The sequence below is a fragment of the Acanthochromis polyacanthus genome, chromosome 1 (genome assembly GCF_021347895.1).
Source record: "Acanthochromis polyacanthus isolate Apoly-LR-REF ecotype Palm Island chromosome 1, KAUST_Apoly_ChrSc, whole genome shotgun sequence".
In the NCBI taxonomy this organism is placed as follows: domain Eukaryota; kingdom Metazoa; phylum Chordata; class Actinopteri; family Pomacentridae; genus Acanthochromis; species Acanthochromis polyacanthus.
The window spans coordinates 35879015-35906794 of NC_067113.1; the positions used below are offsets into that span (position 1 = coordinate 35879015).

Here is a 27780-nt window from a genome sequence, read left to right on the forward strand (position 1 = left end):
ATGGAGATGCAGATGTAATTTCCTACGTGTTCCCTTGTACTGTGAACGCTCCGTAATGTATGTAGACGACAGGACGGCTGTTTCCCGGCATGCAGTGCGGCTCCCTCAGACAGACGGGAGAGAGAGAGAAAGCAGTAATGGCGGCCGGTTAGCTCCACACACAAACACCGTCCGCATCCAGCCGCACTCAGCGCAGCGCTCCGGGGGCAGCCGGCATCACATACCGCGGCGGAGCTAGTGACACGGCCACGGAGCGGAGACACGGGCTTCGGGGGCGGGAATCGTCCGGCGGACCGTTGGATCCGGAGACTTTCCTTCTACTTTTCTAAAAAAAAAAAAAAAAAACATGGACGAGCTCCCCGGCGGAGGAGGAGGAGGAGGAGCAGCGGGCTCGCCGAGACAGCAGCAGCCTCCGCCGCAGCAGCAGCAGCAGCAGCCGGGGAGCAGTACGCCGATCGGAGCCGGCGGAGGAGGAGGCGTCATGGTGCCACACCAGCCCGACGAGCTGCCCCGGCCGCAGCAGCAGTACACCATCCCCGGCATCCTGCACTACATCCAGCACGAGTGGGCCCGCTTCGAGATGGAGAGGGCGCACTGGGAGGTGGAGAGGGCCGAGCTCCAGGTTAGCGGCTTAGCTTAGCACCGATCCGGCTAGCCCGGGCTAACAGTGTGTAGCCGTAGCCCGGGCTAACAGAGTGTAACCGAATGGGACCTGAAAATGGGGCGGTAGTAATATTTAATTTACCACTTTAGTTAAGAATTCATTTTAATCTAGAAACAGCTAAACTAGTTGTTTGTAACATCAGTGGCTAAGCAGCTAAGCTAACGGGTCACGAATAGCGGAATGTGTTGGTTACCGTTAGCCAGCGCTAGCCGTTAGCTCGAGCTAGCCGTTAGCTTCCCACTGCTGTCAGACGATAACTTAGCAGCTAGCTTTAGCCGCGTAGCTCTGTTGTTGCTAATGTGTTCGCTCCGCTGTGTGATCCAGCTGGAACGTTTTATTGCGGACCCTGAGGTCAGATGGCAGGCGGTAAAGGAGAAGTGAATGCAGCTGACTGTCGGCTAACTAATCCCCGTAGAGCTATTTTGGCTCGTCACGCTAAGCTAAGTTAGCGGTGTTGCTAACTGATGTGTTAAATAAACAGCTGAGCTCAATGGGAATCTGTTTGGAAAAGTGTCTAAAACCCTTACAGGTACAAAAGTGAGCCTGTTAGCATCACACACAGATGATTAGAAATAGAATCTTTAACAGCAGCATAACTTTGCAGTTTTACAATTCAGGACTTGGTATCCAGGTATTAGATGTTTTGCTGAGTTAATATCCAGGTTTTAGATGTTTGTGCCTTTTAAAATAGATGTTTTGGTGTATTATTGCCCACGTTTTTCACATTTTGCTGAGTTTATTTCCAAGTTATATATGTTTTGTGCCTTTAATATATATATTTTGTGTATTAATATTCAATTATTTGATGTTTTTCTGAGTTAATATGCAGATTTTAGACGTTTGATGCCTTATTATAGACATTTTGGTGTATTAATATCCAAGTATTTGATTGCCAAAATAGTCTCTAGGTGATTAATTTTATCCTAGATGTGAAGTTTCAGAGTTAAAGACAGTCTTCTGTTTATTGTGGTCGGTACCTGTATAATAATCAATGATATTGATCCCGAAATTCTAACAGTATAAAGAATATGCTGCATACTTTTAGACTGACTTGTTGATTTTTCTAATACAACACTGAAGTTCAGAGAACCTTCTCCATCACTACAACATAGAAAACATGAATGTATTTTTCCAAAAATCTTAGTTTAACATCTGAGCTACGAGTTCTGCACTTGTGATGTGGTCAAAAATCTAAAATCAGGTGGAAATAGATGTTAAACAGCTGCTGTAGGAAGGAGAGCAGTACAGCCAGTTTCATTATCAGCTAATATTCTGTTATTTTGCTGGTTAACTCTTGAAATACCAGAGTCTCTAGCTCGTCTGTCTGTTGTTTCTAGACGTGCTGTATTTATTTATTCATCCAATAGCTTTGGTTTTCCTCTTAAGTCTCAAGTCTAGTCTGTAATTGTCCAAAATGATTTTAAACCTGTTCATAAAACACATAAAATTACCGAAATCGACTCAAAAAATGTCTAAAATAACTTGAAAACTGTTCAGAATTGCTTGTCACTCATTCAAAATTACTCAATTTGTCCAAAATGAGACTTTTTTTTGTCAATTTAACAGGTGTCTTTTAATTTTATGCACATTTAGTCTTTTTTGGTTCACAGTTATAAAATGAAGGGAAATAGTCTCATACTGTAGATGTTTTTCTATCTCCATGTCTCCAGTCTTTTCCTCTCTCCTCTGTTTAGTTTAGTTTTAGTTGATTTAAAAAGGACAGCGTGCAGTTACATTAAAAAGATGGCTGCACCAGATTTAGCATCATGCTAATTTCCATCTGTAGTTCATCATCAGTAGATGTTCCTCCATTCTGATGGATCTCCAACAACCTGCTCCTCTGTTCTCTGTTTCTGAGCCATGCTGACTTTATTCATCCAGTAGCTTTGGTTTTACTCTCTGTGGAAACACAGCCTGCAGTTCATCCTGACAACTCTCTGAATGTTTGTCACCAGGTTGTCGGTCACGGCTGAGCCCGTCCTGGCTTCACTGTTGTGTCGAGGAGTGAAGAATTTTTCATTTTTGTAGGATCTGCTTTGAGTGAATGGATTATTTTTGAGGAAATTCAGAATGAAATATGACAATTTTAAGCTCAGATTTGGTTAAAGTGAGCCAACAGAAAAGTTCAAAGACCATCAGAAAGTTGATTATTCTGTGATTCTTTCCATTTGTAGTTTAATGATAAATGGTGTCATTTTGGGGACGGTTTGCATGAATTTTACACTCACTGGAAGGTTTTATGATTGGGAAGTTTATTCCATTTATCAGTTTGTCTGTACAGCGTCGTCTTTAAACGTCCAGAACTGCTGAGTTTGCTGTGAAAACATTTCCAACCTGCTGAGTTGTTTGAGACTTTTACGTGATGGACAAACTGTTGGTGCAGTAAGATTCTGCTGATTGTGGCTTCTGTGGTGGTAAACTCACTGAAGCACGTTAGAGTTCTTCATCAGAGCTGCTGTAGGTTTGTCCTGGAAGTGGTGTTGAAATGTGGGACCGTCCTGTTGGTAATGACGGCCTCCTCGCTGTGGCTCGGCTCTGCTAGGACTTGTCGGATGCCTTCAGCATGAGTCGGTGGAGCTCCTGATAAGAGCAGAATGAATGAATGAAGGTGGGAATGTTTGCTGCAGGAGCAGTCAGAGAGCCTGACGTCTTTGTAGGGAGTTTCAGATGCAGCGACGCTTTTACTGTTCTGATTCATCGGGCTGGGTTCAGACACAAGATTCTCAAAGTCACATCTGGAATTTAGTTCTGAAATAATTTGATTTTTGTGCGATCTTCCTCATTCCTCAATTTCCAGCTGATTCCAGAGATGAAGAGACGCTAAAATTAGGACTGAAACTCTTCTATATTCAAACCCCCAACCTGAGGGAAAGATAAAATAATTACATGTTCTGGTTGTTTTGTGGCTGGTTTTAGTTGCTTTCTGGCTCTTTGTGGTCATTTTTGTTTTGCTTTTTGGTCGTTTTGTGTCTTTTTATGGTCATTTTCAGTCTCTTTGAGGTGATTTTTTCCACATCTTTTTGGTTGTTTCACACATTTTTTGTGTACAATTTGGTATCTTTGTCTACAATTTGCGTATTTTTTTGGTAGTTTTACGCATAGTTGCGCACATTTTGCATTTCTTTGTGATCATTTTGTGTCTTTGTGATCGTTTTGTGTCTGTGTGGTCGTTTTGTGTCTGTGTGGATGTTTTACATGTCTTTGTGTCCATTTTATTTCTCTTTGTGATCATTTTGTGTCTGTGTGGTCGTTTTGTGTCTGTGTGGATGTTTTACATGTCTTTGTGTCCATTTTATTTCTCTTTGTGATTATTTTGTGTCTTTCTATGGTCATTTTACATCTTTTTGTTGATTGACCCATCTATTGTGTACATTTTGTGTCTCTGGTCATTTTGCATCTCTTTGTCATCGTTTTGCGCATCTTTGTGTCTCTCTTTGGCATTTTGCATCTTTTTATCATTTCATGTCTGTTTGTGGTCATTTTGTATCTCTGTGTTGACTTTGCATCTCTTTTTTGTCATCTTTTCCATCGTAGTATGTCTTTGTAGTCCTTTCTTTCTCTTTCTGGTCTTTTAACTGACCTTTAAACCAGACGTCCGGTCACTTCCTATTAACAGACTGACTTATTAGAATCATGACTTATCATGACTGCAGCCGTCCGTCCAGTGAAAGAGGACACTCGGACAGTAATGTGTCCATCAAAGTATTGATCAGCAGTGATTGTGATGTATTGATCCTCCATCAGTTCACACAGATGTCGGCATTCGGCTGTTTTCACGTTAACTTTGTCAGACTGTTTAAAATAATATGGAGTAACATCAGACAGTTTGTAGAAAACCACCACCTTTGGCTCTTTCTTTCGTGCCCTCCTGGTTGGCAGACGTCTTTTCTTTCCTCCTGTGAACGTCAGGATTCAGGCTTTGGGCTTTTCTCCTGTTATTCTCCGTTCAGACCTCCCAGTCAGATCAGAGGAACACTGATGTGACTCTGTGTTGTTCAGAAATCTCATCTCCAGCAGCTTTTTAATCCGTTGTTGGTCTCATTTGAATAATCTTCCTGCTGCCTGAGACGAGGTAGAAACAACCCTGAAGACTTCCACCGAGGTGCTCCGCTCTGTTTCTGGGACTGTTGACGTAGAAAAATGAAACCAACCTCGTTTTATCTTTGGTCCGCTGTACAGAGGAGGTTTGTGTGGACGTTTACAGCTCCTGTTTGTGAACTCTGAGGTTTGTAGCTCTGTAGAGGTTGTGATCGGTGCTCAGGAAGCTGCAGTAGAGGAGTTTTCTGCTTAAAAGGATCTAAGCTGTGAAATATTGATGCCAGCTCTGAATCTGCTGCCATTAGAGCGAGAACCAATCAGAGAGCAGATGTTGACCAGCCGTGACCTCTGACCTCCGATCAACATTTCTATTTCAGTCCAGTCGGGTTTTAAACGGAGATCTGAAAACTCAGATCAGGAAAGTCCTCAAAGATCCTTTAATGGAGGTTAGAAATGAAAGAAGACTTCTAGGACCAGCTGTCAGTCAGATGTTAACTTGAACTGTGGATATTTAAACAGTGTCAAAGTTTAGGTTGATATATTTACCTATAAATGATATGTTGACCTACTTTTAGCTTGTTTTTATTTGTTTGTGACCAGTTGTGGAAGTTTTCTGTGCTTTTAGGTTTATGTTAGTCATTTTGTCTGTTTTTAGTTGCTTTCTGTCTATTTGTGGTCATTTTGTGCCTGTTTGTGATCATCAGCAACTGCACAAATTATTTCTTACCTCAGATGCTTTCAGAAATATTTTAAACTGAAATGTTTTCGTAATAAAAGAGAAAGTTTACGACCCCAGTACCCAGCAGGTGATTTTCAGATACGATGCGTTTACATGTCAGAAAACCGGATCCTGTGGACTCATGTACCTTTAGAACAGAGATTTAATCTGACTTTAGAAGGATGTTGTGGTGCTCCAGTTAGCGTTAGCCTCACAGCTAACCTCTTAGCGTTAGCATCATCAATGATCAGTAAAGTTCTGCTAGTAAGATGTTAAATCCAACCAGCTTTCCTGAGCTGCTGTGTAGCTTGAAGACACGTCTGTGTTTACATTGAGGCGCTGCTTTGTTCACTTGTTTGTTGTTGACGTGGCCTCTAATTAATAAACAAAAACAATTTATTTTGTCTTAGAGCTGCCGTTTCTGTTCCACTGTTGTTTCCACGAGTTCCTGAAACCAAACCGGAGCTCTGTTGGAGGTGATGCTAAATCCAGGAGTGACTCGGACCTGGTCGGGGGTCCTCCCGGTTACCTGCCGACGGTACCGGCAGTCAGGTCGCTGCCACGGCGACGGCATGTCTCAGTACAGAGGCAGCAGGACGGCAGGCTGTAATTAGACAGGATGGCCTACTGGGCTCTGCTCTGACAGCCCCGTCCCAGCTGGACGCTAAAAGTAGACCGGCCCGAAATAACCCACACACACACACATGCGCACACACACACACACACACACACACACACACACACTCACACACACACGCGCACACTCTGGTTGTGGTTCAACTGTCACTAAATGAAGACGTGGTTAAACAACATTGCAGCTTTATTTGTTCCTCTACACTTAGTTTACTTAGAAAACAACACTTTCTCTGAGTGTTTTGTGGCTCTTTGGGCTCATTTTTGGGGTCATTTTTGTGGGCCTCTTTGGGGTCGTTTTTGTGGGGCTCTTTGGGGTCGTTTTTGTGGGGCTCTTTGGGCTCATTTTTGGGGTCATTTTTGTGGGCCTCTTTGGGGTCGTTTTTGTGGGGCTCTTTGGGGTCGTTTTTGTGGGGCTCTTTGGGGTCATTTTTGTGGGGCTCTTTGGGGTCGTTTTTGTGGGCCTCTTTGGGGTCGTTTTTGTGGGGCTCTTTGGGGTCGTTTTTGGGGTCATTTTTGTGGGGCTCTTTGGGGTCGTTTTTGTGGGGCTCTTTGGGGTCGTTTTTGTGGGGCTCTTTGGGGTCATTTTTGTGGGGCTCTTTGGGGTCGTTTTTGTGGGGCTCTTTGGGGTCGTTTTTGTGGGCCTCTTTGGAGTCGTTTTTGTGGGGCTCTTTGGGGTCGTTTTTGGGGTCATTTTTGTGGGGCTCTTTGGGGTCGTTTTTGTGGGGCTCTTTGGGGTCGTTTTTGTGGGGCTCTTTGGGGTCGTTTTTGTGGGGCTCTTTGGAGTCGTTTTTGTGGGGCTCTTTGGGGTCGTTTTTGTGGGGCTCTTTGGGGTCATTTTTGTGGGGCTCTTTGGGGTCGTTTTTGTGGGGCTCTTTGGGGTCGTTTTTGTGGGGCTCTTTGGAGTCGTTTTTTGGGGCTCTTTGGAGTCGTTTTTGTGGGGCTCTTTGGAGTCGCTTTTGTGGGGCTCTTTGGGGTCGTTTTTGTGGGCCTCTTTGGGGTCATTTTGGGTGTTCCAAGGCGCATCAGCTTCACTAATATCATGATCAGCATTGTAATTGAACCTAACAAATTTAAACATTTGGGTTAAGACTCCTGATGATGTCTTTAATACTTTCATTTAATCTGAGTAAATCTGGATGTGACACTGAGGGAATTCCTTTATTTTTAATGATGCTGAGACCAATGAAAATAGAATAAACGGACTAATTAACAAGAAAACAAACAGCAGAACATGGTTAGGAAGAGTTTATAATCCGAGTTTTTAATGTTCTTCTGTGCTGCACAAAAATAAAAGCAAATTTCACTAATTCAGTGTTTTTATGCAGAACTCTAAGGCCCCATCCACACAAAGACAAAACGCTTAACAGTTTCAAAAACAATCGCCATAAAGACGAAGGCGTCTCAGAAAATGTGTGCGTCTACATGAATGCACTCGATACGCATGGAAACGCTGTAAAACACATGCCAGACCTCTAGGGGCGCTGTAACGATATGACGGAAACACGCCCAAACAGAAGAAAAAACAGTGGGCATGCACACTTGTGGCAAAAGTTGTAAACGGAGACCAAGCTGGGGTGTATCCATAAAGTGCCGTAATGTGTCCTTGATAATTGTTTGTTCAACTCGGTGGTGATTGAGAAGAAGGAGATTTTGCTGCAACAGGGATAGTAGGGTCACTAGCTTCGTTGCCGCGTGTGGCGCATGCGTGTCAATGAAGATACGAAACTATGACGCAAGCGTATCTGAAAAGTAGCGGAGAGCCAGTAAACACGGAGCTGCGTATACGGCGTTTCAAAATCCTTCCACTCTGGAACCTGGTTTCAAAAACGATCGTTTACAGCGTGACCCCCAAAACGCCGTCTTCGTGTGGAAGATACGCGGATTCAGCAAGAAACTTATGCGTTTAGACCTTGTTTTGTCTTTGTGTGGATGGGGCCTGAAGTTAGTCTGCTCAAGCTTAGAGCTCAACCAGTCGCTTGATTGAGATAAAAAATGATTTCAGCAGAGAAATTGGTGGTGTGTTGCTGCTGTAAATATAAAGCCCTCCTGTAATAATCCATATCACGGTTATTTACCACAGATTAAGCTGACTAATTTAAATATTAAGGTTAAACCCCACAGGATTAATAATTATGGAGATTAACCTGATTGAAATGAAGCCCAGCAGATCCAGGGATTCCCTCTGAGCAGACTGTGTTTTTATTTCGTGTTTATCGTGTGTTTGAGGGTTCAGAGAAGACGATGACTTTAACCGATGCAGTTGTTCAGAGGAATGACTCCGATCTGTCATCCCGGTAAATCTGGGCCGCTGAGCTCACCCGGCCTTCGTCATCATCATCACCCCTCTGCTCTGACCTCACCCCGCTCCCCGAGGAGCGCTTGATTCATGCTCACCAGGTGCACCGGGCGGGAGGGGTGAGAAGACACCAGAAGCTCTGCTTGAACAGCTGCTTCCACAGAGTGATGTGTAGAAAATAAAGAAACACCGAAGCTCCAGCTGGACCAGGGAGACGACAGAAACATGATTAACTCCATGTTATAATCACTAAACCAACAGACGGCTTGTTTTTTCTCTCACTGCCGTTTTTCTTTTCTTTTTTTACCTCCAGCAGCAGAACGTTTTCCAATATTGTTAGCCTGCTATTTCTGAAAACGGCGACTAAAGACTCAATTAGATCAAACTTTAATAATAGCACAGCGGGGAAATTCACAGCAGCAAAGGGAAAGTGCAAAAATAAGTTAAATATATGTAATACTACATAAGTAACTGTAACTCTGCAGTGGTGGAATAAAGTGTTCAGTCACTCCGTGCATTTGTGAAATAATGCGTTAAGAATGACTGAGGGCTTCAAATGTCATTTATTTCAGTAAAGTCACAGCTGTAATACTGAACAAATCCTAAAAAAAGCCATTAAAAAGTTACAATTGATTGGATCCAAAAAAAACCATAAAAATGTTGAGTATTGGATCATTGTTGTAGAATTTAGCTGTAAACAATAAACAAAATATCATTTGTTTGTTTTTCTTTCACACAGCCACACCCTTTGATACACAAAGATTTTTTCACAAATATTTCATGACAATATTTTAGATAGTGTAAAGTTTTAAGTGTCTGAAAGTTTTTTCCACCGTTGTATGTGTACTGTTGATGTTCTGCAGGTTCTTCTACAAATTCAGTCACTCAGAAACGTCCTTATTGTTGAAAGATGAAGCTAGCATCAAATGAACGATAAATCCAGTGTAGACATAGTTAATGTGATAAATGACTGTTGTAGCTGTAAACGTCTGATTTTTAATGGAATATCTCCATAGGGGTACAGAGGAACATTTCCTGTGTTCTAATGCTACGTTGAGTTACAGTTGCAACCAAAATTATTCAACCCCCTAATGACAAGTGTCTTTAAGGACCATTCCTGTGAGCTCAGCCTCGGTGTATCAGCATGTTGTTGGCTTTGGCTCAAAGTGCAGCTACTCTACAAACACTAAGTGAACAGCAGACTGACTGACGCTGAGGAGAATGGACAACACCAGCACACCGCATAAACTAATACAGTAATATCTGACAGTGGACTGAAACATTTAGGAGGGGGTTTATTATCAAATCATTGCTGATAGATTGAATAAAAATGTCCTAAATGTTTTATCTGTTCAACAATCCAAACCCAAAGAGATTTCATTAAAGGACAAAGAGAAACTGCAGATATTTTCCAGTTTAGAAGCTGGAAAAGTCAGATGTTTTTCTCATTTTGTGTTTAAAATCCCTGAAATATGTGAAGAATGTGTGACTAACCAGTTAACGGTAGAATCAGCAGATCTTAAACATGTCCTGTGATGATGATAACGTTTGTCAGGCTCACTTTCCTTTAAGCGTTACTCACAGTTAAATCACAGATCTGTCCACACTCTGGTTGTGTTTCAGTGTGGTCTGGGTTTAGGAGGTTTTTGTGTTTATAAAAATGTAAACGTTCTAATTTCTGATCAGCTTTTATTTTATCTTTACTGTCAAAGAAAGCAAAGTTTAAACCTCTAATGCAGGTTTCTGACCTCTACCAAACACCAACATGTGGTTCAGGGACAGATTTGGCTTTTATTTGTCATTTAAAGCAGCTTTTTTATTTCTACGTTTAATATTGGACTTTGGATCCACTTTCTGATCATAAAATAGACGAACCTTCTCCCTGGTGTTCGGTATCAGATCCGGTATTTCCCACTTCATTAGTGTGTGTGTTTACGGCTCACACACTCCTGGGATGCCGTGGAGCTGTGGCTGTCAGTCACTGATCCGGCCAATCGGAGCAGGGCAGGGTGTGACGTAATCCTCCTCCCAGACGTGACCTCCCTCTGCCCCCCTCCCCCTCCTTTAGCCGGGGGAGGACCTCTGCTTTCCCTGTCGTCATGGCGACCTTCACTAGAGGAAGTCGTGACACGCCCCCCTCCCCTGTTGCCGTGGCGACGCTGGCAGAGCGCTCATTGTGTGTGAGAGTTTAAATAGATGCTGGTCTCCATCGGTGTCTGGTTTCAGGGACAGCTGGTGGACAGACAGACAGACAGACAGGTGGATATTTATAAAGATCATATTTTAACGTGATTTATCACATTTTTTTCTGAAACATCTGTTAAAGATCACCTGTCGACTCTTGCATCAGGTTTTTTCTCACATTAAAATCTGAGTCTGTTTGAACAGAAATCTGAGGAACTGTTAAAGATAAAAACCTGAAATTGTCTAGTGATTTTTCTGAACCATTAAATAGCTGAAGGTCCCAATAAAACCACATTAAACATGTAGAAAACTTTTTATTCTGAAATCCTTGGTCATTTCCTTTGAACCTTAATAACAGCTTTGGTAAGTTGTTCTCTGTCCTTCCCGCCATTTTACTTCATACTCACTTCATATTGTTTTGATAAAAATTAGACCACAATGAGGACAAAATGCTCATTAATTAAAGAGGTTTATTTGTAGTGTTCTTACAGCTGTATTCAGGCAGCAGCAGAACAGAACAAAGAAACCAACAACTGTATTACAGCTGTAGGTAACTGACCCACAGTCAATCAGCAGTTATTTTAACAATCAGATCATTATTTCAGTCTAAGTCCAAATGCCTCCACTGAAACACCAGCATCCTCCTCCAGCTGATGAAATCTTTAGTTCTTAGGTTAATGTGTCGGGCGGTGGATAAATATTTACTCAAAGCACTTTCTCTGTGTTTTAACGGTGTGTTTCTCCGCATTTTAAAGGTATGTTTCTCTGTATTAACGATGTGCATTAGCAGTTCATTTCTCTGCGTATTACCGTTGTATTTCTGTGTATTAATGGTGTGTTTTTCTGTGTGTCTTCAGGCGAGGATAGCGTTCCTGCAGGGCGAGAGGAAAGGTCAGGAGAACCTGAAGAACGACCTGGTTAGAAGAATAAAAATGTTAGAATACGCACTAAAGCAGGAAAGGTGAGAAACATGGACTTTATGTCACTGCTGATCAGATTTAAGCTCAGAAATTCAGTTCTTCACTCAAAGTTTCCATACTAAAGCTGCAAATAATGATTGTTTTCATTTTTGATTCATAGCTGGTTTACTTAACAATCCATTAGTTTTTGGTCTCTGTCATGTCAGAAGATGGTAAAGATGTGAATCAGTTTTTGTCCAAAGAGCTTTGGTTTGTCAGAGAGGAAAGAAACCAGAAAATATTCACATCTAAGGAGATCTAATCACTGAATTTAGACTTTATTTTTCTTAGAATATTCCTCAGACCAAATAGTCGATCAGAAATGATGGTGAATAATTTAATGTTTGTCAAAGTCACGATAAAATACTGTTAGATGGTTACTCTGACTATTATTGTTGATTTTTAGGTGTTATTAAAATAATGAGAAGCACAAATTATTTCTTCCTATACTAGCTATTAAAATTACCATTTGCTTAAATTTCCTGCTGATTAATGAGCAGATTATTCTAAAAATGATCATGTTTGTGAGAAAAACTGACCTTTAAAATTTAACTGTTTACCTTTTTTTGACTAAAACAAAACACGTATTTTAGATGTTTGATTCAGAGGTTTAGAGACATAAATCTAACTAATAATCTGCCAGATAATCACTAATAATCTGCCAGATAATCACTGATAATCTGCCAGATAATCACTGATAATCTGCCAGATAATCACTGATAATCTGCCAGATAATCACTGATAATCTGACAGATAATCACTGATAATCTGACAGATAATCACTGATAATCTGACAGATAATCACTGATAATCTGAAATATTCTGACAAATAATCATTATAATCACAAATATTCACAAGTCATTGACAAATCATAAATAATCTGACAATAATCTCTCAAATAATCATAAAGAAATAAAACCTGTCTAAATCATAAACATGTTTCTGTGTTTTTATGGTTCATATTCATTCCGTACAGACGACGGCTGTCTGATTTTAATCTAATGTGACTGTATAAATTTAGCAGCAGGTTGAGAAACTGTGAGCTGCTGACGAGGTGAAAACATCCCAGACAGATCAGCTGACGGTCAAACATGTGATTTACACGTCAGGAACACAGAAAATGAAACGTCAGCAGGAAGTGACAGAACGTTTGACTTCCACAATAATCCTCCTGAAGAAAGATGTGAGAAAATAAAGTTTAAGTCTGATGGAGAACGTGAACCTTCATGACTCGGTATCATTCATTAATATTTATTACATGACGGTTCAGAACGGTAACATTATTCTGCTGCTGCTGACAAGAAAAATAAAGTTTAGAAATAAAAAGTTCCGCTCACAGATTGAGTTCTGATTAAAAAGCTGCTGTTCGTGACCGGACTTTCTCTGGAATTATCATCTGTGAATTATTGTTGAAATGTTTTTTTTTTGTTTTCTTTCCTCCTCAGAGCGAAATATCACAAATTAAAATATGGAACAGAGTTAAACCAAGGAGAGATGAAGATGCCAAGCTTTGAATCAGGTCAGAGCTCTTCCACAATTATAAATCCTTTATCTTCTTTTCTACGTATTTGGATCAATAGTTTAGAAAAAATGTCTGATGTCTTTTGTTGTTCCTGTTTCAATTATCAACAAAAGATATATCAGATTATTTATTAATATTTCAACAGTTTTATTAAAAAAATAATTTTTTTGGCTGATTGTTTTAATAAACCTTTTCAAAGATTTTATGATTTTCAGACATTTAAATTGTATTTCTTTGTTAATATTTTTCTGACTTTCTGTTTTTTTTATTGGGGAGATTTTAGGAGCATTTTTCTGCTCCTGTATTTTTTATTGATTTTTTTAAATTAGTTTTTTGTATTTGTTCAGTTTTTTTCTATATTTTTAAAAAGGTGAGGAAAAAATATTAAAAAATAAACACCTGACATTTTGGGGTTTTTTTTAAGATGATGCTTGTATTTTTATTGCTTTTATTTACTTTCTTTGCACATTTTAAAATGTTTTTTAAAGCTTTTATGAACATTTAACTTTCTGTAAATTTTATTTACATTTCTGAGATATTTTACTAATTTTTTCTGACTTTATTTGGGTTGTTATATTTTTCTGGTATTTTCTGAGCGCTGTCTGCCGTTTAATAAAATCCCTTCTGTGATATTAGTTTTTAATGGAACGTAGGGGGAATTATTTGGATGTTTGTGTTTTCTAACCTTTCTTGTGACATTTTTTACTGAAATAGTTCAGATTTGTAAAACATTTTGTTCATGTTTTATTATCTTCTGCTCGTCTTTATTAACAGTAACTTTTCTTCATTTCTTTGACCATCAGCAGCAGATCTCAGATCTAAACTGACTCTTTACAGTTACTTCCAGCCTGAGTCGTTTAGAAAGCTGATATCTGTCTCTAAATAAGCTGCAGATGTTTTGTGTCTCTGTTTATCCAGCAGGTGGCGCTGAATCAGTCTCACCTTCTGTTTTGGTTTCAGACACCAAAGACTCAGAGGTCTCTGCTGTTCCTGCCAACAGTCAGCTCACCTGGAAACAAGGACGGCAGCTACTCAGACAGTGAGAGCTTTTCATCTTTATGTCTTAAAGTGGAGCTCACATGGAGATACCAGCAGCTGGAAAACCTGGAAATGAGCAGAATTTACTGAAAAGTACAACTGCAAAGTCTAAATGTAATCCTATCAGAAAGGAGAACGGCTCTGACTCTGTCCAACATCTAGAAGTTGAATTCCATTTTAAGGAGTCTGTTAGTGATAATTCTCTCATTTTCAGTTATTTTTCAAGCAGATAGTCTGAAGTTTAATCTGATGTTTGGTTGTTGCAGCTTCTTAAATGTGAGAGTTTGCAAACAAACAATCAAGCGTCATTTGTGCTTCACTTTCCTGATGTTGCAGATTTTAGACGTTTTCCTGATGACTGATCAGCTGATAAGACAGTTCTAATGTGAAATCATTTAATAACCAACACACACAGGAAATGCAGTCTGTTCTACCAAATACACGATATTATAAACTAAACCAGGTGTTTGGTGTCACAGCTGCAGTCTATATTTACCAGAAACGCCAAAGAAAAATCCATGTTGCTGTGATTTTAAACTGTGTGTGTGTTCGTTGTGTTGCATTCAGGTACCTGCAGGAGGTGGGATACACAGACACCATCCTGGACGTTCGTACTCAGAGGGTCCGTTCGCTGCTCGGCCTGTCAGGTTCTGAGCAGAACGGATCCGTGGAGAACAAGAACCTGCAGCACCTGATCAATGGGACGGAGCGGCGCAAGGACAGCAAGAGGTACTAAAACACACACACACACACACACACACACACACACACACACACACACACACGTATGAACACACACACACACACACACACACGTATGAACACACACACACACACACACACACACACACACACACACACACACACACACACACACACACACACACACACACACACACACGTATGAACACACACACACACACACACACGTATGAACACACACACACACACACACGTATGAACACACACACACACACTACTTTACTACCTCAGTATTACTGCCAGTACTGCTGGTTTTATATTCAGCAATGTCGTATTTTTATACATTTTATATTTTTCTCATGTAAGTTTAGTTTCCTGATCAACATCTGTCCAGACATTCTCCTTTAGGATTAGTGAAGTTTGATCTTAAAGTAAAAGTCTGTGTCGTGTTTCCTGCTCTTCAGAGGACGTTCCTTTGACTTACATTAGATTAATCCTGAAAAACACACACCAGAGTCCCACAACCAAAGGTAAACCAGGAGCACTCAGTCGTTTGTTTTTTCCAGAAGTCCAGGCGACGTTCTGGAGACGTTCAACTTCCTGGAGAACACAGAGGACAGCGACGAAGACGAGGACGAGGAGGGAGACCTGATGGACGACATCAGCACCGACAAACACCACAGAGCGAAGAAACACAAGACCAAGGTGAGTTCAGGGCCGGCAGACCAGAGGTAAAAAAACCTCCTCCTTCATCACCTGGCTGAGCTCCTCCTCTTCCTCCAGGTGGGAAACGAAGGTCTGGCCTCGGAGGACGACGCCGACACCGAGGAGGCTCTGAAGGAGTTCGACTTCCTGGTGACGGCCGAAGACGGAGAAGGAGCCGGAGAGGCCCGGAGCTCCGGAGACGGGACGGAGTGGGGTGAGGACCGATCATTAATAATCACTAATAATCTGAGGGAAAAAAATCACCAAGCATCACTAATAATCTGAGAATTAATGCAGGGCAATAATAATGCCCCAAGAAAGCGATAAATTAATAAAATAAATATACAAAACATGTATAAAATATAAAAAAAGAAAAAATTATACATAAAAAAATTAAAATGTTGCTGAAAAAATGAAGAAAATGACCAGAAATATTAAATAATATTAATACAAAATTTTAGTATCACTTTATATCATTACTATAATAAATAATATAGATTTAATAATATTTAGTTGTATTAAATTCCGAAAGATATTAATGAAACTTCAGAGAAATATTAGTAAAGGGTCAGAAAATGTGAATAAATTTGTTGAAAACAATTTTCTTTGTCTAAATGAGGCATTAAGCTTAAAATGATTCAAGCTAAATTTTACATCACTTTCATGTCCCAGATGAGGAGTTCAAAGACTGTAGGAAAGTTGAATTCTTCCAGCTGATTGTCATTTTGGTAACTTTATTAAAGAATGCATGCCTTTGACAGAGAAGTTGAAAACGCAGATTAACGAGCCTAAAAGATAATACGTTTTTTTAATAGGAGGACAGTTATCAGCCAATCAGAAGCTGTTTGGACAGAAAGGAATGATGACAGATTTGTGCTGAATTCATCTAAAAATTAGTTTCTATTTTATTTTTGGTTAAAAAGTCTCATCAAACTGATATTTTTTAGTGGAAACTGTTTTATTTTAATGTAATAAAGGCTCCAGTTTCTGTTTTCCTCATTATTGATTTAACTGGCTGAGTGTTTCTGATGGTTCAACATAATAAATTGTTTTTCTACAGCGGAGCCTCTACCGTTTCCCACCGGCGGGGGTAAATCCTTCCTGCTGGGGGGTTCAGACGACGTGTTGGAGAGCGTCCTCGGTCTGGGCGACCTCGCCGACCTCACCGTCACCAACGACGAGGCCGACTACGGCTACGACGTGAGGAGACGGCAAACACAGCAGCAGCTTAAAGCACCAGATTAACGGATGCAGTCACTGAACCGTCGTCTTTTATCGCCCTCAGCTGCCGTCCAATAAGGAGTCTTCATTCAGGAAGACCTGGAACCCCAAGTACACGCTGCGCAGCCACTTCGACGGCGTCCGAGCGCTGGCCTTCCACCCGGTGGAGCCCTGCCTGGTCACCGTGTCCGAGGACCACACGCTGAAGCTGTGGAACCTCACCAAGACCGTCCCTGCCAAAAAGTACGAAAACTACTTTACTTTAAATACACACCAGGACACAAACTACACCTTTAAACAAACACCAGGACATAAACACCACCGCTCCACGATTAGATCTCCATGGTAACTGATGCTACAGAGCTAGGTCTCCTTAGTAACTTTACATTAACACACTAACAGTCTGGACATGTTGAACTGTCTTCTCAGATCAGAATTGTGGACACTTAGACTCCACACAGCTTTAGCTCCTCCTGTTAGCATGTTAGCTCCTGCTGCTAACTCTACATTTAGTAGTTTGTGTCTCAGATTTAAACAGAAACTTTCCCTCAGTGTTTCCTCGTCATCCTGAAGCTCCTGGATTGTCGTCTCCTCGGAGGAAAATCCTCTCGATATCCTTCAGTATTTGCATCTCATTTTCTGTGACGCCGAACTTCAAACAGATGCTTCAGTGTCGCACATTTAATCCCTGTAAAGAATTCCCTCCAGGATTTACTGTCGAATCAGAGCTCGGCGTCTCTGCAGCTCTTTAAACATCAGCAGAGACGAAAACGATGATGTTAAATAACGGTTTTATTTCCTGTTTTCCAGAAGTGCCTCTTTTGATGTGGAGCCCGTCTACACATTCAGAGCCCACGTGTGAGTAAACGAACTTCTGCAGCTTTTTATCTTCATGACATTTTAATTAAACAAAATTTATTGTAAACTAGCAGAAAAAAAATTGTCAAACTATCTGAAGAAAACTTAAAATATGCTAAATGGTAATAAAATATCAGAAAGAATGAATGAATGTCTGAGAAATACTTATGCCATGTCAGTCAGATGTTAAGAAAATACGTGAAAAATATTTAGGAAATGTAAGATAATATATATATAAAATAACATGTATGGAATGTTTTAGGACAGCATCAGAAAAATGTAAGTCAGTTACTTTGATTAGACATCAGATAAATATTCAGAAATTATCTGAAGAAAACTTTTAATAAGATATGCCAAAATATCTGAAAAATGCTAATATAATATCAGAAAGAATTGGTAAATGAATGTCTGAGAAATAATTAAATTACATCAGTAAGATGTTAAAAAAATCTAAAAAATGTATGTAAAATATTTCTACATGCTAGAAAATAGTGATATCTCAGGAAGATGTTAAGCTACTTGAATAAAAATCCTAAAACTCTTGATAAAATGTCAGAAAAATATTGCTTAATCATCAGGAAGCGGTTGTGGGTAAAATAATGAACAATTACAGCAGATTTGTCCCAAACAGACCAGATTAAACTCTTTAATAATGACTTCCTGTCCGTCCTCAGTGGTCCGGTGTTGTCGTTGGCGATGACCTCCAGCGGTGAGCAGTGCTTCAGCGGCGGCATCGACTCCACCATCCAGTGGTGGAACATCCCGAGCTCCAACGTCGACCCCTACGACACCTACGGTACCGAGATTATACCGAAAGGAACCAGCTGGACTCCAAAACTAACGTCTTTTAATTCATGTGTCAGCGTTACAAAAATGTCTTTAGAAATGTTTAGACTCCAGAATATTTCTCATAAAGAAAATAAACACGAGGCCCCTCCCATCTCTGTCTCCTCGTCCAATCAGATCCCAGTGTGTTGGCGGGCTCGTGGACGGGTCATACAGACGGCGTGTGGGGATTGGCTTACAGCGGCATCAAGAACCGCCTCCTGTCCTGTTCAGCCGACGGAACGGTGAAGCTGTGGAACCCCACGGAGAAGAACCCCTGCATCAGCACTTTCAACACCAACAGAGGTAAGACACCTGGTGGACGTCCAAATGCAGCGCCACCTATAGAACGTCCAAACACAGCGCCACCTGGTGGACGTTTACCTGTAGAATGTCCAAACGCAGCGCCACCTGTAGGACAGTCAAACACAGCACCACCTGTAGGACAGTCAAACACAGCACCACCTGTAGGACAGTCAAACACAGCACCACCTGTAGGACAGTCAAACGCAGCGCCACCTGTAGGACAGTCAAACACAGCACCACCTGTAGGACAGTCAAACACAGCACCACCTGTAGGACAGTCAAACGCAGCGCCACCTGTAGGACGTCCAAACACAGCACCACCTGTAGGACAGTCAAACACAGCACCACCTGTAGGACAGTCAAACACAGCACCACCTGTAGGACAGTCAAACACAGCACCACCTGTAGGACAGTCAAACGCAGCGCCACCTGTAGGACAGTCAAACACAGCACCACCTGTAGGACAGTCAAACACAGCGCCACCTGTAGGACAGTCAAACGCAGCGCCACCTGTAGGACAGTCAAACGCAGCGCCACCTGTAGGACAGTCAAACGCAGCGCCACCTGTAGGACGTCCAAACGCAGCGCCACCTGTAGGACAGTCAAACGCAGCACCACCTGTAGGACAGTCAAACGCAGCACCACCTGTAGGACAGTCAAACACAGCGCCACCTGTAGGACGTTTACCTGCAGAATGTCCAAACGCAGCACCACCTGTAGGACAGTCAAACACAGCGCCACCTGGTGGACATCCAAACACAGCGCCACCTGTAGGACGTTTACCTGTAGAACGTCCAAACACAGCGCCACCTGTAGGACGTCCAAACACAGCGCCACCTGTAGGACGTCCAAACACAGCGCCACCTGTAGGACGTCCAAACACAGCGCCACCTGTAGAATGTCCAAACACAGCGCCACCTGTAGAATGTCCAAACACAGCGCCACCTGTAGGACAGTCAAACACAGCGCCACCTGGTGGACATCCAAACACAGCGCCACCTGTAGGACGTTTACCTGTAGAACGTCCAAACACAGCGCCACCTGTAGAATGTCCAAACACAGCGCCACCTGTAGAATGTCCAAACACAGCGCCACCTGTAGGACGTTTACCTGTAGAATGTCCAAACGCAGCACCACCTGTAGGACAGTCAAACACAGCGCCACCTGTAGGACGTTTACCTGTAGAATGTCCAAACACAGCGCCACCTGTAGGACGTTTACCTGTAGAATGTCCAAACGCAGCGCCACCTGTAGGACGTTTACCTGTAGAATGTCCAAACGCAGCGCCACCTGTAGGACGTTTACCTGTAGAATGTCCAAACGCAGCGCCACCTGTAGGACGTTTACCTGTAGAATGTCCAAACACAGCGCCACCTGTAGGACGTTTACCTGTAGAATGTCCAAACGCAGCACCACCTGTAGGACGTTTACCTGTAGAATGTCCAAACGCAGCGCCACCTGTAGGACGTTTACCTGTAGAATGTCCAAACGCAGCGCCACCTGTAGAACGTCCAAACACAGCGCCACCTGCAGAACGTCCAAACACAGCGCCACCTGCAGAACGTCCAAACACAGCGCCACCTGCAGAACGTCCAAACACAGCGCCACCTGCAGAACGTCCAAACGCAGCGCCACCTGTAGGACGTTTACCTGTAGAATGTCCAAACGCAGCGCCACCTGTAGGACGTTTACCTGTAGAATGTCCAAACGCAGCGCCACCTGTAGGACGTTTACCTGTAGAATGTCCAAACACAGCGCCACCTGTAGGACGTTTACCTGTAGAACGTCCAAACACAGCGCCACCTGTAGAACGTCCAAACACAGCGCCACCTGCAGAACGTCCAAACACAGCGCCACCTGCAGAACGTCCAAACACAGCGCCACCTGCAGAACGTCCAAACACAGCGCCACCTGTAGGACGTTTACCTGCAGAACGTCCAAACACAGCGCCACCTGCAGAACGTCCAAACACAGCGCCACCTGTAGGACGTTTACCTGTAGAACGTCCAAACACAGCGCCACCTGTAGGACGTTTACCTGTAGAACGTCCAAACACAGCGCCACCTGTAGGACGTTTACCTGTAGAACGTCCAAACACAGCGCCACCTGTAGGACGTTTACCTGTAGAATGTCCAAACACAGCGCCACCTGTAGGACGTTTACCTGTAGAACGTCCAAACACAGCGCCACCTGTAGGACGTTTACCTGTAGAATGTCCAAACACAGCGCCACCTGTAGGACGTTTACCTGTAGAACGTCCAAACACAGCGCCACCTGTAGGACGTCCAAACACAGCGCCACCTGTAGGACAGATTTTTTGAGGTATTTAGTTAAAACTCTGATGTTTAATTAAAATAACTGAATTTCATTCATTTTTTATAAATTTTTCTGATGTACTAAAATGTTTTCTGTGTATTATTTCATATTACATATATTTTTATGTTTTATTACTGTTTATTTGAGGTTTTCTTACATTTCATAAATAGTTTCTGACTTTCTTCATACGTGTTTTGATGTTTTCTCTGGACGTCATATGTTAATTTTTTTTTGTTACATTTTTTAAAAATATTTTTTCAGATATTTTACATTTTCAAACCAATTTTGGACGTTATGTTTCTGACGTGTTTCTAGCGTTTAGTTTTTAAATTTTGTAAAGATATTTTCTCAACATTTTTCTGCTGCTTTGCTCATATTTAACTTTTATTGATATCCAACATTTCTGGCAAAAGTTTTTTCGAGCCTTTTAGCAGAGTTTTGTGAGCATCACCTGCAGCATGTTTACCTGCAGGACGCTGGTCACCATGGTAACACCTGTCTGTCTGTCTGTCTGTCTCAGAGCACGGCGTCCCCACGTCGGTGGACTTTAACGGCTGCGACCCCGCCCACATGGTGGCGTCCTTCAACAGCGGGGACGTGGTGATTTACGACCTGGAGACTTCCCAGAATGCACTGGTGCTGAAGGGGCAGGGAGACAGCAGTAAGGAAGCACACGGACACGCTGCTGGAGTCACGTATGACGCTGATTTAAACACGTTTACATTCATGTTAACATTGTTATCCTTCAGCGCTGCCGGGGGCGAATCATATCAACAAGGTGGTGAGTCACCCCACGCTGCCCGTCACCATCAGCGCCCACGAAGACCGACACATCAAGTTCTACGACAACAAGTCAGGTCAGTCCCCCGCTGCCCTGGAGACTCAAACATGTGCCCGTAGAAATGCTCTGCTGGGCTTTATGTTCCAGGAGAAAATGTTTCTCTGTGTGTGTCTCCTGCAGGTAAAGTGATTCATGCGATGGTGGCTCACCTGGACGCTGTGACCAGTCTGGCTGTGGATCCCAACGGCATCTACCTGATGTCTGGAAGTAAGTCTGATCAGCTGAAGCTCTGCTCATCTACAGCTCTGGGATATTCCAGAAAAAAATGTGTTTAAAGTGTCAGATAGGGCTGCAACTAACGACGCGTCGTCTGAGTACGATACGTCATCAAAAGCGGAAGTGAGCGTGCATACGCTGCATCGTGCATACATAATACATGGACGATGCAGCACCGACGTCCGTCCGTGTTCCGCGCTCCGGTCGGAAGGGAATTTCTGTTGCATTGCACGCTCGCTTCCGTTTTTGATGACGTATCGTGCTCAGACGACTCGTCGTTAGGTGCAGCCCGAGTGTCAGAGTTCATTAAAGTTTGTCCTGTAGACAGAAAAACTTGTGAAACTGTGAACTCCAAGCAGCAGCCTGCCTCGGTTCTCTCCTCCGTGGTTCATTCTAAAGTCCTGCAGCTCTGAGGAAGCAGAACATCATGGAGGAGACGGAGCTCAGAGATTCTTCTTAGGACTCAGTTAGCTTTAGAGCTCCAAGGGTTAAAGAATTAATCACACACAATCATACAAAAATGAAGAGTTTTTTTCTTTGTGGTGGTTTTCAGTCAGGTTGAGGTCATTTATGTTTTTTTCTTTTGTTTCTTTTTCTGGCCCATTTGCCCGTTTTTATAATTTTTCTCTCTGTGGTCATTTTGTGTCTCTGTGTGGTTGTTTTGTGTCTTTGTTGACATTTAATGTTTTTGTGGTTTTGTTTTCTGTGCGTTTGTGGTTGTTTTGTATGTTTGTGTTCTTGAGGTCAGTTCAGCTTCCAAACACTTCACCTAAATATTACAGGACATCACTTTTATTTGAAGTTCTGACAGAAACGTGACAGAGCTGTGAATAAATTCATGACTTTAATCATTTCAGTCTTTATCGTCCGTTTGCTTCTTCTTGAACACATTTTTAGTTCTAGAAAGCTTCTTCATCCGTCCGATAATCAGTTTTTTCCAGACCTCTGATGCAGTTTGTCGTTTGTTCTCCTCCAGGTCACGACTGCTCGCTGCGTCTGTGGAACCTGGACAGTAAAACGTGCGTCCAGGAGATCACGGCTCACCGCAAGAAGAGCGAGGAGGCCATCTACGACGTGGCCTTCCACCCCTCCAAGGCCTACATCGCCTCAGCCGGAGCCGACGCCCTCGCCAGGGTCTACGTCTAAACCAGGAGGAGGAGGAGAAGGAGGAGGAGGAAGAGGAGGACCGCCGGGCGAGAGACTCAGAGAGAGAGAGAGAGAGAGAGGTCGTCTGTTCAGGTGTGTTCAGGTGTCTGAACACGGGTCGTAGAGTGAAACCACAGACTGGAGGTGACAGATCTCCATGGCGACTGAACACACACACACTCACACACACGCACGGTTTAAGTTAAGAGCTGCGGCCGACTGAAGACGCCTGCAGGTGAACAGCTCACCTGTGCTACACTACAGGCCCCGCCCCCAAGGCCCCGCCCCCTTCCTCCCGTTAACACTAGTGTGAGCCGACAGCAGAGACGAGAGAATTAAAGGAAAAATCCCCAAAAAAAGAGTCCTTCTGCTCAGTAATCTGTGGTTTCATCCAAACTTTTATCTGAAGATTTAAAACAGGAAGTTTTTTTTTTATGTCTGAGACTTTTCTTTTAAAAATCCACATTTTTGGGGCATTTTTGTCATTTTGTGACCAAGTATTTCACGTTAAAGTATTCTACATGTTTGGTTTTACTGTGACATTAAACTAAACATGCTTCTGTATTATTGATTAATATTTAGCTATTATGAACTCAAACTTGGAATGTTCCGGTATTTTTCCTGATGATGTCACTCAGCTGTAATCACATGATTTTATTTTCTATATTCCAGAATCAGTGACATGATGAGAAATCAGATTCAGGTTGTTACCTTGTTCAAACAAAACCGAAGTAAAAAACATGATCTCAGAAAGTATTTGATATTTCAAGATAAAAGCTTCATAAATACTATTTTAAATCTTCAGAGTTTCTGATCAGATGAAAGTTTCACATGAATCTGCCTCCTGAAGGGTTTTAGTTCATTAGTAGAATTTCTGAGCACAAATCGTGGATAAATTTGCACCTTTATGACATAAAAACACTGCAGACAAACATGTAGCCCACAGCGCCACCTTCTGACAGAACACACACTGTCAACGCCATAACGAGACTTTTATTTTGAAACCTTACTTCAGATTCCTTCTCCAGTTTCATGGAAACAACAGTTTATTATTTTAATCTGAATATTAAAGATTTGATTCAAGATTTTTGGCTCATTTTAGACAGAAAACAAACACCAGATACAGTGAAAATGAAATGAGAAAACAGACAAACAGCTGGAATGAAGGTTTAAATTAGTGCTTAGTGTGTTTCTGAAGACGTTTTCATGAAATATTCAGTTAATCAGTTTTTAATTTTGCTTTAAAATGTTAAAAATGTGTCCTAAATGTCTGGTTTTGGCCAAAGATCTTCAGTTTACTGATGTAGAAAAGGGAAAAAAAATGAAATATTCACATTTACGAAGCTGAAATCAGACATTTGAACTTTTATTAATCCAGAAATTATTCAGATGATTCATCAGTGATCATAATGGTCAGTAACTGTCAGTTGATTGATTATTTTCTGCTGCTGTGACTGAGTTTCAACTGGTGGTTAAAGTAAAGAAGACATTTGGTTTGAACACTGATGGACATTTTGGAGACGAAACAGCGAAAGAAATCCAGAAACTAATCAGCTGATTAATCAACAATGAAAGTCATCATCAGTTTTTTTTCTCTAAAAAGGCTAAAAATCAGATTTAATAGAGTTTTCTCTTGGATTTCTGCTAAAATCAGCACAATTCTAAGCAGAGAGTCTGACTGGATGAACTGGTCGACTGTTTGCTTCCAAAATGTCAGAAAATGGTTAAATGTCTGTTTTAGTCCAAAGATCTTCAGTTTTCTGTCATAAACCAGAAACGATTTACATTTAAGGAGCTGAAATCACCGAAACAGTTTGTTTTTTTCTTTCTTTTTTGGTTGGTTGTTCACCAGACTTCACTGCCACTTCACTCAGTCTGGAAGTTCTTCCATCAGAAAATGTCACTGAACTGTTTAAAATCACTTTAAACTGGTTTTAAATTCTGTGAAGCTGAGAGGAAAACAAAGTGAGCAGAACATGAGCGGGATTTTTCCTTTAAGCCTCAAACAGAACATCTGACGTTTGAACGTTTTTTCTGTTTTTAGGAACTCAAATCTTGGTCAGGTTTTAACTTTTTTACCGTTTTTAAGGATAAATCTGGAGGAGCAGGAACGCTGAATGCTGCTGGTTTTCTTTCCCACCGCGACGCTTTGAAACTCAGATTTCCTGTTTGTGTCTCTGAGAGCAGCTGATTGGCTCGTGCTCCCCGACCTCAGCCCCTGGTGGGCCAATCAGAGCCCAGCGACGGAGGGTCAGACGTTACTGTAGTATTTTCTGTTTGTGTAAAATAAATCTAGTTTTTATAATCCTTTTTTATAAATGTTCAGCACCGAGGACGACTCTGGCTCCTCCCACCCGTCCAGTCCGACACCCCGTGGCCCCGCCCATCTACTTCCTGTTTCCCCATCGCATGGTGACTCACAGAAACCGCCTCCGTCTGATTGGTCGACAGTGTGTGAGGAGGAGGAGGAGGAGGAAGATGAGCTGTGACTAAAATAAATATCAAACTAAATATGAAATCATTTATTTTCAAGTAGGAAAATAAACTTTTATAGACACATTTTCACCGTTCAGAATTCAGTTTAAATCCTTTTTTAACGTCTGTTAGCTGTGGCTAACTGCTAAAAGCCAAACTAGCACATATAACAGCATGAAGCAGCAGCTAGTAGCTTAGCTAACATGAAACAAACTGAGAATCTAAAAACATCAAGAAGTGCTCTCATAATTAATGTTGCTTTAATCACTGCCGGCTTAATTAAACTAGCATTAGTTCAGAAACGTTTTCATTGTAAAGCTGCTGCTGATTGACGCGGTGCTAGCATAGATGCAGTTTTAAAGGAACCATAAGTTTGAAAGCATCAGTGCAGCTCTGAGAAGGAGTTTGACTTTTAAAAATACTGTGACGCATGAAAGATCCTGAAGCTGCTAAGATCGAAACTTCAAGATAAAACACGACTAAAGTTAAGCTGCTGATTATTTCACCTCAGAAAACGTGACGCTGCTTTCCTCACAAACAATCTGACATTTATCCTTAAAAATAGTTTTTTTTCATTAAAAATATCTGCATAAATCTGGTCAAATGACAAGAATAATTTAATATTTAGTAATAAATAATTAGAAACTGTTATAAAAACATTAAGAATCTGATTGAATATTGTTTCAAATCACTGGACGGATGAACGGAAACCATAAAACAGACAAAAGAAAATGTAAAAACAATAAAATAAATGAAATAACAGCAGAAACAGGATAAACCAGTGAGTTTCCAGTTTTCCGGCTGGTGATCGGTCCCTGAACGCAGCACAGCCTCCTCGCTGCTCCTCTTCCTCCTCTTCATCTTCATCACTGTGTTCGTCTCCGTCGCAGCAGATTTAACTTATTTATCAGGAAGTGAAACGGTCCAATCAGAGGCCTCCTGGAGGAGCCGCTCTGAAAGCTGCCGTCTGATTGGCTGCTCCGTCGTCGTCATGGCAGCGGTTCGTTCTGATCACGTTTTCTTTCACAAACGGTTTATTTGTTTTCTCTCCACCGACGCTGCGACTTCCTGTGTAACTTCCTGTTTGTGTACTGCATGATTAATACAATAAAAGTATTTTTTCTAGTCTTCCAGAAAAATGGAAAAAAAAGTTCTGATCAGTTTGCGAGTTTTGATGAGTTTTGTAAGTTTTTTTTTTTGATTTCCAAACTATGAACAGCAGATTTTAAAGACTGTACCACATAGCAGAATACAGCTGTTGAAATGTATATAAAATGTCTATAATAACTATTAAATGGTGTAACTGTACAGGCGCTGACGCTCCGTCTTCATTCTGCAGCTCGTCTCAGGTATTTATCATCACTGAGGTGCTTTAAACGTCTGTCTGCTGGGCTCCACACTCTGTGATTTATTTAACGGAAAAAGGAACTTTCTGCTTCTTTTCCATTCATGTTTGTTTTTTCCACATCTGTTGTAGAAAATCAGCAGCAGATTTTCACATTAATGGTCTAAAATGTTTGCGGAAAGTCGTAATAAATTTGACAAACATAGAAACACTTTATGAATAAAAGCAGTGAGAAAACGTTCAGCTCAACAAAGTAAGATAATAAAATACGTTATGTTCATTTTTTAAAAGCATGTTTTTATGCTATCTACACTAAAAGCAACTTGACAGTAAATGTCCTTATTTTACAGATTTTTCCCCCAATTTTCAAAAATAACTAAAAAATATGTGAAATAAGAAACTGATTTTTTCATCTTAATTTTGAAATTCCTAAAAATGTCAGTTTGTGAAGTTACAATAAGAAGCTCACTGTAAATAACATCAAATTACTTTTTTTCAAGAAAACAGACTTTTTTTTACATAAAAGATCCAACTTCTTTGTGATTTTACAATATTTCCTTTTTATTTAATCAAACTATTAAATTCAGGTTTAATGCTGTAAATATTTTTTCTAAATTAGGTACAATTAGTGACACTTAAAAGAAAAAAACTTCATAGTTTTCCACAGATTTCTTTGTTAAATTGCAGATTTCTTATGTAATTTCAAAAAAATGTGCTGAAATGTTTTCATTAGTGTATATTTATTAACACTTGTAAACTGTCAATTTA

At 41.3% G+C, this 27780-nt stretch overlaps 1 protein-coding gene and 1 long non-coding RNA gene across 4 annotated transcripts; one reads left to right on the forward strand and one right to left on the reverse strand.

Moving 5' to 3' along the window:
* Positions 1 to 87: 87 nt before the first annotated feature.
* Positions 88 to 26975, forward strand: strn3 (striatin, calmodulin binding protein 3). Of its 2 annotated transcripts, none has more exons than XM_051945982.1 (16): positions 88 to 622; positions 11394 to 11497; positions 12942 to 13015; positions 13979 to 14057; positions 14624 to 14785; positions 15325 to 15463; positions 15542 to 15677; positions 16524 to 16663; positions 16749 to 16927; positions 17495 to 17542; positions 18217 to 18338; positions 18506 to 18673; positions 21510 to 21650; positions 21739 to 21846; positions 21951 to 22037; positions 23023 to 26975. In XM_051945982.1, exons 1-16 carry the CDS (start codon positions 347 to 349, stop codon positions 23190 to 23192), a joined length of 2133 nt encoding a protein of 710 aa, XP_051801942.1. In that variant the 5' UTR covers positions 88 to 346; the 3' UTR covers positions 23193 to 26975. The 2 variants fall into 2 exon arrangements, with proteins under 2 accessions (XP_051801942.1, XP_051805737.1); XM_051949777.1 differs by having other exon boundaries at positions 15328 to 15463.
* LOC127537193 (uncharacterized) lies at positions 19926 to 21499 on the reverse strand. 2 transcript variants are annotated; one of them, XR_007937501.1, is made up of 5 exons: positions 20906 to 21499; positions 20696 to 20779; positions 20435 to 20584; positions 20090 to 20173; positions 19946 to 20047 (listed from the first exon to the last, which is right to left on the reverse strand). It is a non-coding gene; the product is annotated as an uncharacterized LOC127537193 (long non-coding RNA). The 2 variants fall into 2 exon arrangements; XR_007936710.1 differs by lacking the exon at positions 20090 to 20173 and having other exon boundaries at positions 19926 to 20005.
* Positions 26976 to 27780: the final 805 nt, after the last annotated feature.